This window comes from Varanus komodoensis, unplaced genomic scaffold (genome assembly GCF_004798865.1).
Source record: "Varanus komodoensis strain SLA01 unplaced genomic scaffold, ASM479886v1 scaffold107, whole genome shotgun sequence".
Taxonomy (NCBI): domain Eukaryota; kingdom Metazoa; phylum Chordata; class Lepidosauria; order Squamata; family Varanidae; genus Varanus; species Varanus komodoensis.
This window is the reverse complement of record NW_025335305.1, coordinates 965,496-979,292: the sequence shown is the minus strand read 5'-3', so window position 1 is coordinate 979,292 and position 13,797 is coordinate 965,496. Positions and strand designations below refer to the sequence as shown.

General features: G+C 47.2%; 1 protein-coding gene across 1 annotated transcript in view; it reads left to right on the top strand.

The window, feature by feature from the left end:
* Positions 1 to 150: 150 nt before the first annotated feature.
* LOC123018005 (regulator of G-protein signaling 2-like) overlaps positions 151 to 13,797 on the top strand; it is a 29,068-nt gene continuing 15,421 nt past the window's right edge. Inside the window, exons 1-2 of the mRNA XM_044419741.1 lie at positions 151 to 250; positions 12,101 to 12,523. Coding sequence (XP_044275676.1) covers positions 12,101 to 12,523 — 423 coding nt within the window. The 5' untranslated portion in view covers positions 151 to 250. The remainder of the gene's footprint in view (positions 251 to 12,100; positions 12,524 to 13,797) is intronic.

The window sequence follows — 13,797 nt, the reverse complement described above, 5'->3', positions numbered from 1 at the left end:
CGATGTCGCCCGCCGGCCCCGCCCGCGGCCCGGGCCCCCCGCGCCTCGTGCCCGCCCGCGCGCCCCGCTCCTCCTCGGGGCGCTCCCGGCCACTCCCTGCGACGGGGGAGGGACCGGCCCGGGCGCCGCGGGCGGAGAGGCGCGGCCGCTCCCGCAGGGGCGAGCAGAAGGGAAACTCGCGCAGGCGGCGGCGGCGGTAGCGGCAGCCCGAGCCCGGATCGCCAAGCGGCGAAGCGGCGGCCCCGGAAAGGTGAGCGGGAGCCTGGGAGGGCCGGCTGCCTCTTTCCCCGTCGGCCGCCCATCCATCTTTCCTTTCGCCTCTCCCTCGCTGTCTCTCCTCTGTTTCGCCTGCCCGCGTTGCCTGGATCTCTCCCGCCCCTCTCTCCTTCTCTCTCTCTCGCTTTCTGTGCACTTTATGCAAGTCTCTCGACCGAATCTGGATGTCGCCTTCCGAGTCTCTACGGGGGAAGGAGACCTTTCTCCGCACCTATAAAAGGATTCACCGATTTCTAATGGCGCAAAGTTGAGGGAGAGTAAATCGATTCGCCTTTAGAGAGACTCTTTCGAAACAGCGCGGCCGGCGCACTTGCTGGAAGACAGTGGCAGGGCTTCCCCTCAGGAATGTGTGTCTCCATCTATATTTATTCCTAGCTCCTTACTTCATCGTCGCTTCTCTCTCTCAAGGCTAATCGACTTGATATTTTCCTATCGCTCTCTCCCCAACTCGCTCCCCCTCCTTCTCTGAGATCCTTCGAGTAGAAATACCAGCCTGCCTGCCCAACTCTATCCACAAAAGAGTTATCTTCAGGGTGGTCCATCCCAGGAGAGGTGGTGTTGGGAAGAGGCTCACCAGCTCCGTAGCCCCAAATCTTTCATCCGGAGCCTGAATGACCGGGAGGCCACCTGCTTCATCAACTTGCTGCCCGTGGGCACTTGCTCTCAGGGCCCCAAAAGCTCTGCTGCATGTCCTCCCCGCAGGCCTGGATTACCTAGTTTTTGGCCCACATGCTCTTCATCTCATAGACTCATAGAATAGTAGAGTTGGAAGGGGCCAAGAAGGCCATTGAGTCCAAGCCCCTGCTGGTGCAGGACATCTGTTCACACCATCCCACTCAGAAGGCTGCCCAGTTTCTTTTTGAATGTCTCCAGTGCGGGACAGCCCACCACCTCTCTAGGCAGCTGGTTCCACTGTCCTATTGCTCTGACAGTGAGGAAGCCTTTCCTGATGTTCAGTCCGAACCTGGGTTGCCGCAACTTTAATTGATTCTTTCGTGTCCTACAGTCTGGTATCAGTGAGAAGAGATCTTGACCTTCCTCTTTGTGACAGCCTTTGAGGTACTTCTAGAGCGATATCATGTGCCCCCTCAGTCTTCTCTTCTCCAGGCTGGTGCCTCTCCCAGCCAATTTTCTTCCTGAAATCAAGTAGGCTGCTTTCCATCCAGCCATCCCTTTTTGCAAATGCATGCCTTTTACATCCCTTTAAAGACAAACACAGACCCTACAGCTTATGTAAATTAGTGCGCACACATTTGTGCTGGTTGTGGGGAGAGGCTGCTATGGGCTGAGCCCCAAATCATTGCAGTGCCTAGCACTCCCCTGGCATCCCAGTAGCCATACCCACAAGCCAGGGGACTGGATCCTTGTACCCAGTCTTGACCCCAAACCATTCACACCCCCATCTGGCCGCATGCCTTCCCAAGGCCCCCAAGCCCTTTCTGCAGATCTGCTTGGCTGTCAGCTTGCAGCAGCAGCAGCAAGAAACTGCTGTGTTGTTCTTCTTTGAGTCCCTTCAAAAGGGGCCCTTTTCTGGTGCTGTTTATGCATCGGACATTCCTCTGCCTTCAGGATGGATGGACCGATGGTGGACAGATGGGCGGCTCCAGATAGAAAGCCTGGGTCTTGTGCCCAAGCCAGGATCATGGCAAAGCAGGGTGAAGGAGGGCATTTGGCAGTAGGGACTGCCTGTGTGTATCCAGGGCAGAGACAGACAGGACCGGCCAAGGGGCAGGAGTAAACAGACTTCTAGGGCATCAGCCCTGCTTCTCCCTTCCCCATTTTTTCTTCCTGAAAGTACATGATTTACATGTCCACAGAGACATAAGCCAGAAACTCCATCCCTGAACTTTTGATCTCCCTTGGGGTGCAAACACTCCTATGGAGAGGGATTAACTCTTCTTTTTCTGCCCTGCAGTGGCAGCCTCATGAGAAAGCAGGCCAGCACAGGAGGGAGAGCAGACCTGGAAAAGACGCAGGATGCAGTTTTAAAGCCCAGTGGCAGAAGCTCAGCCCTGTGGGCCAATGTGGCCTCTCTAAGATCTTCTGGATGGCTCTGCCTCCTTCCCTTAGGCCCCACTGCCTTTTGCCTGATCGCCAAATGCTTTGTGCTTTCCCAGGGTTTGCAAGCCTGTGCATTTTTCCTTTCTTAAAGGTTGATCTGCTTCCCTGAAAGCTCAGTTTGTGATAGTAAGAGCTTTTTGGTGAATTATTCTGGGTTTCATTCTGGGGTTTGGCCTTTGCTTTTGTTTTGCATTTTGGCCCTGCCCTGTTTTGCCCTTGGCCACTGGAAGGCTTTCCCTGAGGGTTTCTGCAAAATTGAATTTGGCCCTCAGACAGAAAGAGGCTCGACAAGTTGTCATGGAGAGGCAGCGGAGCCTCACAGGACCTCCGGAGCCTTCCAAATGGCGTATCAGTACACACTGTTATTTCCACAGAACAACCTGCTCCCACAGGTGCCCTCCAGATCTGCTGGGCTGCACTTCCCAGCATTCCTTGCATGAGGCTGCCATAAATTAGCATGCTGAACTGCTGATTTGAAGGGCTTGTTCTGTCTTCATCCGCCCCTCCTGACCCTTTTCTATTACCCCTCAGTGTGCTCTGCACTGCAAACCAGGGAACTGCTGGTTTATTGCACTGAAACATCTCCTGAGCAGGTCTCTCTAGATCAGGGGTGGGAAGAGAAAATAGGTCTGCAGATCTTGGAACTTTAATTCCCAGCATCTCCCATGCTGGGAGAGGCCTCTGGGAATTGAAGTCCAAAACCACTCTGCCCCAGTCCTTCTCTAGATGACTTGAGTAAGTGAACCAAGTTGCAAGTTGGCAACCTTTTCCTGTCTGTGTGTATGTATTTCTTCAAAGACTCAGAGATGGATTATCACAGACTTGCCCCCACAAATTGTTTGAAGAGGAGATTCCAGGGCTTGACCCTTGTACTATCCATGTGGAACGTGTGCAAAAGCCAGTGTGGTATACCATAGATGCAGTTTGACTGGACTGGGGAGATGCTGGCTTGGATGTGCACCAAACACAGCAATGAATGTGTGACCTTGGACCAGACACTTGCTGTCTTGGCCTAATGTTCCTTGCAGATTTGTTGTGGACGGTTGGCTGGTCCAAACATGCAGGAGGAAGTTGTGTGTGATTTGTGTATGTGCATCTGACACCCATGACCTTGAAGATTTCTCCTGGAAGTGTGTGTGCAGGGCGGCGGGGGAGGGGGGTTACACACATCTGTCTCATCAAGTCTAGTCAAGTTGACTCATGGCAAAAACAAAACTAACACCTTTTCCTATCCTGCTGTAGCCAATCATATGTTCCCACACTCACCCCAAGGCAGAACAAAGGTTTTGCCCAGTGAATCTTCCAAAAAGAATTAGAAACTCGGTGTGTGGCACGCAAGTGCGGTGGTGTTGGGATTGGTTGCGTGGCTTTCAGCATTCACTAGTTGTAGTAGTCCGGGCTGCCCTTGAGCAAGGAAAGAAATCAGATGAGAGGAGTGCATTTATTTATGTATTTATCTAAATACTTACGTGTTTATCTTTTTTTTTTTTACACTGCCCTTCAGCCAAAAGGGCTTACAGATGAATTTTCAAAACCCAATATGGACTCCTTCTTTGGGTTTATAATCTAAACGGCATGGTACAAAAGGAAAAAGGGTGGCAAACTGAAGCACGATTCATACAATCATAGAAAAGTAGCGTTAAAGAGGAGCAAGAAGGCTATTGTGTCCAAGCTGCTGCTCAGTGCAGGACTTCACTTAAAGGACCCCTCTCATACGGTTGTCCAGCTGCATCTTGAATGCCTGTAGTGTGGAAGAGCCCACCACCTCCCTTGGTTATAGGGTTCATTGTCGTACTGCTCAAACAGTCAGGAAGTTCTTCCTGATGTCCAGCCAGAATCTGGCTCACTGCAACTTAAGCCCCCTCTCCTCTATTCTGCACTCTGGGATAATTGAGAAGAGCTCCTGTCCATCCGCTTTGTGACAGCCTGTCAGACCCTTGCAGAGTGCTATCTTATCTCCCCTCAATCTCCTCTCCTCTCTCCTCTCTTCTCTAAAAATGCTCAGTTCTTTCAAATCTCTCCTCAGAGGGCTTTGTCTCCATTCCCCGGCTCATCCTTGTTGCCCTCCTCTTGAACTCTTTCCAGCTTGTCTGCATCTTTCTTCAACTGTGTTAGGAAGAGATACGGTTCTTGTCATAGCAGGTTCAGTGGCCTAAATGAATAGCTAATGCTAAGTGACATACAGGGGAGACAAGGAATCAAAGGCAGCTGGCCTTTTGTATAATGGAGATGGGAAACCATTCCTAGGCTCAGATGGCCGCAATGGAGAGAGCAAGATACCAAGATTTAAAGCTGTTTTGTACCCAAGCCCTTTATCTGCCCTGAATGGCTGAAGATTCAAGACATATAAAAGGAACCTTCTTCTAAGATGTGGCTTGCCACCTGCCATTCTAATGACTTGGCTTCCAATTAATTTGGCATATTCTTAAACATATTCTAAGACAGGCGGGTTTCTTGGATTTGTCGGGTTTGTTGTGGGCATAACACTATTTATATCTGGTGTACTGTTTTTGTGATGGTGGCTAGTCTAGCAGCACCTGATAAGGTCCTACCTTTGATGGAGTTGGAACTAGGATCTCTGGTAGCTCACTTCTCCTTCATAGCTGCTGCAGTGCAGAAGTTCATAGATGGGCACAAGCTTCCATTCCAGCTGGTGATTAATTAACACAGGCTACTGTTTCAACTTTAAAAACCAGTGCCTGAAACATGCTCATTTTTCTGTCCTCTTCTGACACTTCCCGGCCCATTTTTGTGTTGTGCCTCTGTAACTGTGAGCAGAGCATTTCTTGATTTTATTGTGGCTTCCCAAAGCCACTCTGGGAAGATTTTTTAAGCAGAACAGGAGAGAAACTGAACCGAGAAGTGATGTTTTCTCACCCCACAATCGGGCCTGCATCACAGCCTTGTGACATGGGCTCCGGCCAGGCGTTAGAGATGTATGAGAACTGTTTTTCAGTTCAGTCCAACATGCACTCAGATGCAGTCTGTCACTGAAACCATACATTTCCACCCTGCAGTGCGATTTGCACATACCCCAAAATATATTCTCCAGCATGTGAATAATTGAAAAATGACCATGAATAATTACATACATTTACACGTTCACAATGAGAGACTTTTCAAAGGTGCATATGATTGATGTGTACGTTTAGAACAATATATATGAAAATATGCAAATATATTTTCATGGAAACGAAAAGCAAAGCTTGCAATCTGATCCAAGCTCCAGTCCATGTGAGTTTTGAGATGGAATTCGGAGAACTTTGGAGAGTTCGGTTTTTTTCTGATTCATACATCCCGACCCACTGTGCCCTTCCATCATCCCCTGGTTTCCTGCTTCCTCCCCAATGCCACTGAGATCTTTTCCCTAAAGATTTTTTAGGGGAATTGAGTGGGGTTCCTCCAAAGCCTGCCAGTACCTCTCTCTTGTGCAAGGATGGTGCCATTTTGATCCAGAAGGATCCACAGTTGGAGAGCATGTTTGCGAGGATTATTTATTTTAACTTTTTCATGCCACTACCCAAAGCAGTTCATGAAATATATTCAAGGTACAATGCTATGCAAATTTGGAGAGAGAGAAAAATCCCCAGCCCAGAATGTAGAAAATTTTGAAGTCCAAATAGGCATTGGACTGCTTCTTTAAACAATGAAACTCTGTGCAATAAAATAGAGGAAGGCTAGCAGCATATTTAAATATATTTTGAAGCCAAAGAAAGCCATTAGTCAGAGAGGGCAATGCATTAAACATTCTGGAGAATTAAAAGCCCTGACTTTGCTGAGATAAAGGAGTCAAAACCTGGTGAACTCTGTAGGAAACGTGTTCCACACATGTACCACAACAGAGAAGGCCTTGTCCCAAACTCACCCCAGATGGTGGAGAGGCCAGTAAGGTCCTTTGACGAATATCTCAGTACTAGGTGGTTTGTTCTGGGGAAAAGAGATTGCTGTACTTTGGGGATTAGTGAGAGATGGTGAGCAATATTGCTTCCTTAACACTTTAAGTTAAATATTTGAGGAAAAGGTCAGTGTAGGCTGCGCTGAATATATATTTAATCATAAGGTGACGGAGGGTCCAACATCTTCACCTTCCATTCTTTAAAAAACCAAGGATGTGCGTTTAAAGGGCAGCAAGCTAAGGCCAATCACCTCTGCTGTGAGGATGGCCTGTTCGAAATGGCTGGAAAAGGACCCGAATCACCAAAAAGGTACAGAAAAGGGCATAGATTTGCCTAGCCTTGCACATTCTAGTTTCTATGTACAGAAGAAAAATTAGGAATAATTATCATAATGTAAGTAGACGTGGTAGAGAAGGCAGCCACCAGTTCCCAGTGGCCTTCTAAGTCTGATCTCCAGTCCCAGTTGCTGGGCTGCTTCAAAGCCCTTTCAGCTTCCCTGCCATTTCTTTATCACCCAATAGCCAAAGTTCCCAAATATTCAAAACACTAAAATACAGCTCTCAACTCTAAAATCTTTTTCTTTTGAGAGTTCTTTCTACCAGATTTGGAGTGGGCACCCTTTCAAACAGAGCAAGCTTGTAATAGAAAAGAAGATCCTTCCTTTGTTAGTGCTTCAAATAGAGAACCGTCTTCTGTAAAAGAGGACATGTGGCCACCCCCATTGTCTTCAAGGTGCACTTTGTTAATGAGGGCTGAAAATGCCCCTGGCTGCTTGGCATATTTTGTGTGTATTGGAGGGAGGGGGAGGAAATCCAAAGGAAAAAAAAATGTAAAGTCATCTTTTTGTAGGGAGTTTAAAAAAAAAAACCTGCAGGCATTGAATTATCCCCAAAAATGTCTTCTAAAAAATGTCAGACTAGCTCTACACCCTACACAAAGAAGGTCTGGCTGTCTTTTAAGGCCTAAGAACCTGGCCCAGGTCATCCATGTGAGCAAACAATGGTGTTTCAAGTCCAGAACTGGGCCTGAACCCAGACTGGATAAAGACTAGCAGGGGTGCTGGTTTTAGGTTGATTCTTCTCAGCCCCACGGACACCAGCTGCTTTTGCTCTCTATCCCCATTCTCGTCTTTGGTGCTACTTGCTCGCTTGGCGGAGAGACAGCCCAGGAGCAAGGAGGCTGTAGAACGTCACACTCCCCTTCCTCACTGCCAGCGTCCCCAGGCCTGGGCAAGCACACAGGGTGCCGCAAAGGAGAGGAAGGGGGAGGCCTTCTTCAGTGAGGGCCCAGCCATGCCTGCTGTTGACAGCAGCACCCCCTGCCCCAGCCTGCCTCTCAGGCTTGGTCACTTGCCTTCCTCTCACTCAGTTTTCTGGAAAAGCTTTAGAGACAAGGAAGTTGTTCAAATAATTGGTGAGTGGGTGAAGGATATAATTCCTCTCAACATGCCTTTCTGTGTTTGATGCCAAGATTTGCCAGATCACTTTTTAATGAGTTTCTGTCACATATTTGTTGCCTTGGACAGATTCCCAGCATGATGGCAAATGCTTCAGGCCAGGAGAACCATGAGCCATTGTCTGGACCAGAGGAGGGAGGCCTCAGGGACTGGGTGGGTAGTTTGATCAGCTCCGATAGTCTTAGCTTAGATGGACTCAGGGCATAGCCCCAGAGCCAGACAGACATGTAAAGACAAGAGTGCCCCTGAGGGTGCCCAGAGTGTCATTAACTTCTCCCTCCCTCGTCCATGCACATTTGGGTTTAGGAAGGAACAAACAGGGCCTACAAAAATGTTCAGCTTTGCAGCCTTCCATGCCCCTTTCCAAGCTATTGGCATTCCCCCCTCCACTTTCAAAAAAAAAAAGTCAGTATTCTGTGGCTGCTGAGCATGCTCAGTCTTCAGTGGGCTGTTTTTAAGTGTCCCCACCCTTAATATTTTTTACTAAGCTCCTAAAGACTTCTTGTGCATTGCTGCAAATCCCCAGACTCATTGATATCTCCCTCTGGCACATGGATGGTAATGTTTTGGCTTTGTAAGCAAAGGCACTTACACCTGAGCATACCAAATAGATGGTACATTTGATTTTAGAAAACTATCACCATTAAAGCATTTCCCCTTTCTCCCTCCCCTGGAGTATTTCCACAACATTTTATCAGGTTCTGTCACCAGCCAACACAACATAATTCCAGGATATGCAGAAGGTAGATCTTCCGGTGTTTTGGACCTTATTTCCCATATGCTGGTGCTAGAAGATTATTGCATGGCAGTTGTTCCATGGGTATTACAGGGCTGCATTTTATCCCCTGTGCTATTTAACATCTACATGAAATGGCTGGGGGGGATTATCCAGAGATACGGGCTGAGGTGTCATCAATATGCAGATAACACTCAGCTCTAGCTCTCTTTTTATCAAACCCAGGTGTTCTGAATCTGTAATGGACTGGATGAGGGCCAACAAGCTGGGACTTAATCCAGACAAAACAGAGGTGCTGTCAGTGGGTGGGTCATTTGTCCATCTGTGCAGTATTCAGCCTGTTTTGGATGGGGTTGCTCTCCCCCAAAAGGACAGGGTTCATAGTTTGGGGGTGTTCCTAGATACAGAACTGTCACTTGACAGAAGTGGACTCAGTGGCATAGAGCACCATGTATCAGCTTAAGCTGATATATCAATTATTATTTATTCTTTTTGGTGCCAGGCCAAAACCTTTTTTACTTTCGCATTATTTTAAGGTGTTTTTAAAAAAAAATTAGTCAGGTTTTTATTATGGATACTGTGTTGTGCCTTGTTGTTGGACTGTCCTGAGACTTTTATGTATAGGATGGGGTACAAAAGTTTTAAATAAATAAATAGGCCAACTATAGGCCGGTGGCTAATATCCCATTTTTGGGCAAGGTGCTTGACAACTCCAGGCACTCTTAGAGGAAACAGACCATCTAGACCCATTTCAGTCTGGCTTCAGGCCTGGCTGTGGAACTGAAACTGCCTTGGTCACCCTGTATGATGACCTGTGCAGGGAGAGGGACAAGGGGAGTGTGTCCCTGTTGGTTCTCCTGGACCTTTCAGTGGCTTTTGATACCATCGAACATGGTATCCTTCTGGATAGGCTGGCCGGGTTGAGAGTTGGAGGCACTGCTTCAGCTGGGGGATTGTGGCTCTGTGCCATGGCAACCTTACCATGGAGTTCCACAGGGGTCCATTTTATCCCCCATGCTCTTCAACATCTACATGAAACCGCTGCGAGAGGTCACCCGGGTGTTTGGGCTGCAGAGTCATCAGTAGGCTGATCACAGCCAGCTCTACCTCTCTCTTACATCTAGTCCAGGTGAGGCAGTGGCTGTCCTTAACCTGTGCCTGGCCGAGGTAAAGGGCTGAATGAGGGTCAATAAATTGAGGCTTAATCCAGACAAGACAGAGGTCTTATTGGTGGGTGGTTCAGCCTTCCAGGTGAGTGATATCAGCCCAGTTCTGCACAGGGTTGCACTCCCCCTAAAGGACAGAGTGCACAGTCTGGGAGTGCTTCTCAACCCAGAGCTGTCCCTGGAGTCTCAAGTGGCAGCAGTGGCAAGGAGCGCTTTCCTCCATCTGTGGCTGAACTATCACCTGCACCCTTACCTGGATGAGCAGTGACTAGCAACAGTGACCTATGCTCTGGTAACTTCCCGACTGGATTATTGTAATGCGCTCTACATGGTGCTGCCCTTGAAGATGGTCCAGATACTTCAGTTGGCTCAGGATAAAGCTGCCATGATATTAACAAAGACCAGCAGGTATTCACATATAACCCCATTCCTTTGCCAATTACACTGGCTGCCAGTTGAAGTTCGGGCCCAATTTAAGGTGCTGGTGATGAGCTATAAAGCCCTAAATGGCTTGGGTCCTGGATACCTGAAGGCACGCCTGCTTCCCTATATTCCCCCCACCCCACCCCTTGAGATCTGAGGTGGAGGTCCTTCTTCAGGAGCCCTCCTTGAAAGAAATTAGGAGGGTGGTTACCCGGAAGAGGGCCTTCTCTGTGGTGGCACCCCAATTATGGAATATGCTCCCCAGAGAGGTTCGCCTGGTGCCAACGCTTTTTTCTCTTCATTGCCAGGCGAAACCTTTTTATTTTCCCGTTATTTTAATGTTTAATCATTTTAATATGGTTTTATATTATTGAATGACTAGATGCTGTGCCATTTTTATCTGTTGCTTGTTGTAAACTGTCCCGAGATGCCAGTAGATGGACGGTCTACAAAAGCTTTAAAATAAATAAGACAGAAAGACAGAAATTTGTATATGACTCTGTCTGGGCAGGGAGAGCCTAGCTACAGTAATCCATGTTCTGATAACTCCTTGCTTGGACTTCAGCAATGCGCTGAATGTGGGGCTGCCTTTGAAAATGCCCCAGAGACTACAGCTGATCCAGAACAGGGCAGCTAGATTGTTAATGGGCCCACAAAAACACATTATACCAGTCCTCTTCCAACTCCATTAGCTGCCTGTTGAAGTCCAGGCCCAATTCAAAGTGCTAGTACTAGACCCTGACAGCCAGTGGCCAGGTCATCTGAAGGAATGCGTTGCCCCATATGTACCTACCCTGCCCCTAAGGTCCTCTTCAGGCATCTGTCTCTGGGAGCCTCCTCCAAAGGAAGCAAGGAAGGTGGCTCCCAGAAGAAGGGCCTTTTTAGTTGTGGCACCCCAGCTCTGGAATGAGTTCCCCAAAGAGGTGTGCCTGGGACCTACTCTCTATTTTTGGTGCCAGTTGAAAACTTTTTTGTTTGCCCAATATTCAAATAGTTCACTTTTAAACTTCAGTTTTTAATATTGCATTTTATCCTGTGCCATTGCTATACCTCTGTGCTGATTTGGTTGCAACTGCTGTGGTCTCGTTGCTTTATGTCTGTCTTGGTTTTTTTAACTTTCGTTAACTGCCCAGAGAGCTTTGGCGGTCTTTTTATATTTGAGGTGGTATAAAAATAAATAAATATGCCAGCGCAGTCAACTGGTCAAATATGTTTGGAACAGAAGTTCAAAACATGTGAAATTACAACTTTTTTTTCTGCCTCTGTTTGTTTGTTTGTTTCACCTTCACGCCTCTGCTGGCCTTCTGTTCTCTTTCCACTACAAATTGTAAGTCTGGGACAAGGTCCTGTTTTGTTTTGTTTTGTTTTGGTAATGCTCCAATATGCCATGCAATAAATAAATGAATGAATGTAGTTTTTACAACGCCGTAGTCTGCAGATTTCTCAGAAACAGGTCTGAAAACATTATGGGCAACATAGACAGACTCCTCTAAAAGGTCCAGTTTGGGGAAAACTGTATAAGCACTTCCTCTTTCTGTCCAGTTTTTATTTTCCTTTCTTTCTCCCATTTCCTCTCATTTTTCTGAACCAGTCGCCATCTCAAAGTGTTCCCCCAGCTCCATCCACTTAGGTCTCTGTCTCACCCATTCTGACACCCCTGTCACTTCTGTCCCATTCTCATTTCTGTCTTGACCAAATCCAGATACTTTTGGGGATCCAGGCAGCCCAGTCAATAGTGGCAACAGACCCTTATCTTATGCCTTTCATACCTTAAAGGAAGCTCAACCACGCAGAATATCCATCCCCAGAAAAAAAAAATCACTTTGTGCACTAAGGCTTTCCAGATGTTTTTGCTGATGGATCCCATCATCCCTCATCACTGGTCATGCCAGTTAGGCCTAATGGGAGTATTGAGCCAAAACATCTGGGGAACCACCATAAACAATTCCGGTTTGCCTGGGTCCCAGTTTCTTCTGATCTCCCCTCTGGCTCCTTGCTAAACAGTCAGTGGGTGAGTACCCCACATTCAACCCAATTTGATTTCAGCCAGGTTGCAGGTCCCTAAACTTTCCTTTTTCCCCCGCAGATGCTGAGCCCCCTCCAGAAATGTGGCTCCGAAGGCTGCCTCCTGGACTGTGACTTCCTGCCCTGGCACCGCAGCAACCTCCGGAAACGCCAGCAGAGCTGCGAGGAGTCACGGCCTATCCATGACCACAAGGAGCAGAACCCGGAGAAGCTCTGTCCCCCAAGCATCCACTTAGAGGTTCCGGAAGCGACCAGCTGCTCGCAGCCCCCACTACAGGACCCTGGAGGGGTGTGGCGATGCCACAGCGAGGGGCGTTTGGACCAAAAAGGGGCACCGTGCCAGGAAGAAACAGAGGTGGTGGACAAAACAGGAAGTGGGTGGAGTTTGCCGTCCCCCAAGTCTTTGCGGAAGGAGCGCCGCCTGAGAGGGAGGGTCGCCGCCGCCAAGCAGCACTTGCGGAATATCTTTGGAGGCTCCAGTAAAGTCAGTGGATATCCCAGCGTCTCCTCACCCTAATCCTGTATCTCCAGCCCTTTGCGACTGATTTCCTTCTTCTCTCCATTCTCCCACCCGCTTCCATGAGAAATGCGAGCCCAGATGATATTTTTTAATAGCTTGCTTATATAAATATTTTAGTGTCTTTGTTCCCAATGGTTTTAATCTTTGGAATTTCCTGTAATGAAAAATGTATCCCAAGGCTAAATAGAAAGCTGATAATTAATTATCAAGGAAGGGTTATGGCAGAGGGCCTGGGAGCCAGGACTCCTGGGTTCCCTGCAGTGGAAGCAGAGACTACTAGAGGATTTAGGAAGCTACTTTCTCTGAGGATAGATGTGTGTTTAGTCGTGGAGATGGTTGGATGGTGTCCCTTCTGCTTTATATAAGGCTTATGCTGTTCTCGAGAACGGATTTGTCCCATCTCATTTTTGCATCAAGCTTGCAGATTTTTATTTTAAAACATGTACATGTTTTCCTACATAATTTCCTCTTATAGCCATATTTTTGCCCCTAATATATATCTTTTTTACATTAATTTCCTCAAAGTATGCATTTTAGCTGATAATTGAATTGCACAATTTGGAAAAATGAAAAAGACAAAGAATAATTAATTTCTGGCTTGCCTATTACTTTGGAAAGTGTGAATAAGAGCACTTCGTATGAAAATGCAGATCAAACAAATTCATCACCTGCCTCTCCCACCCCACCCCCAATCCCTATGCCTACCTAGTTGATTGTAATACTATAAACCATGGGGCAATTTGTTAAAACCTGGCTTGTTGTGTATGCACCCCTCCTTCAAACAAACCATGGTTTGTTAACAAGGTACAAATCACAGAACCTCTGGTTTGTTGTTGGATTACAAAGTCTGCCTTATATAAACCATGGCTTAGAATAGCTCCATTGGTACCCTCCCTACTTCAGATGCTTTATCCCTTCCAAGTGTTTTCAGAGCAACTTCCACTTTACTTTCGAGTATTGTAGGGTCTTTCTCATACAGTTCCTCTTTGAAGGAGTCTGTTTTCTTATTATCCCTTCTATACAGTTGTTCCAGATATTGTCTCCACCTTCTTTTTATTTTTCCCTGGTCAGATAATATGTTCCATTCTTGATTTTTCAGCATTCCTAATCTAGGTTTGAATTTCCCTTTGAGATCTTGTCTCTTCTACAGGAGGTCTTTTGTTTTTCCTCTTTTGCATCTCTCTTTTATTTTTTTTGCACCTGCCATTGTAATAGTTCTTTTTGACTTTTCATCATAG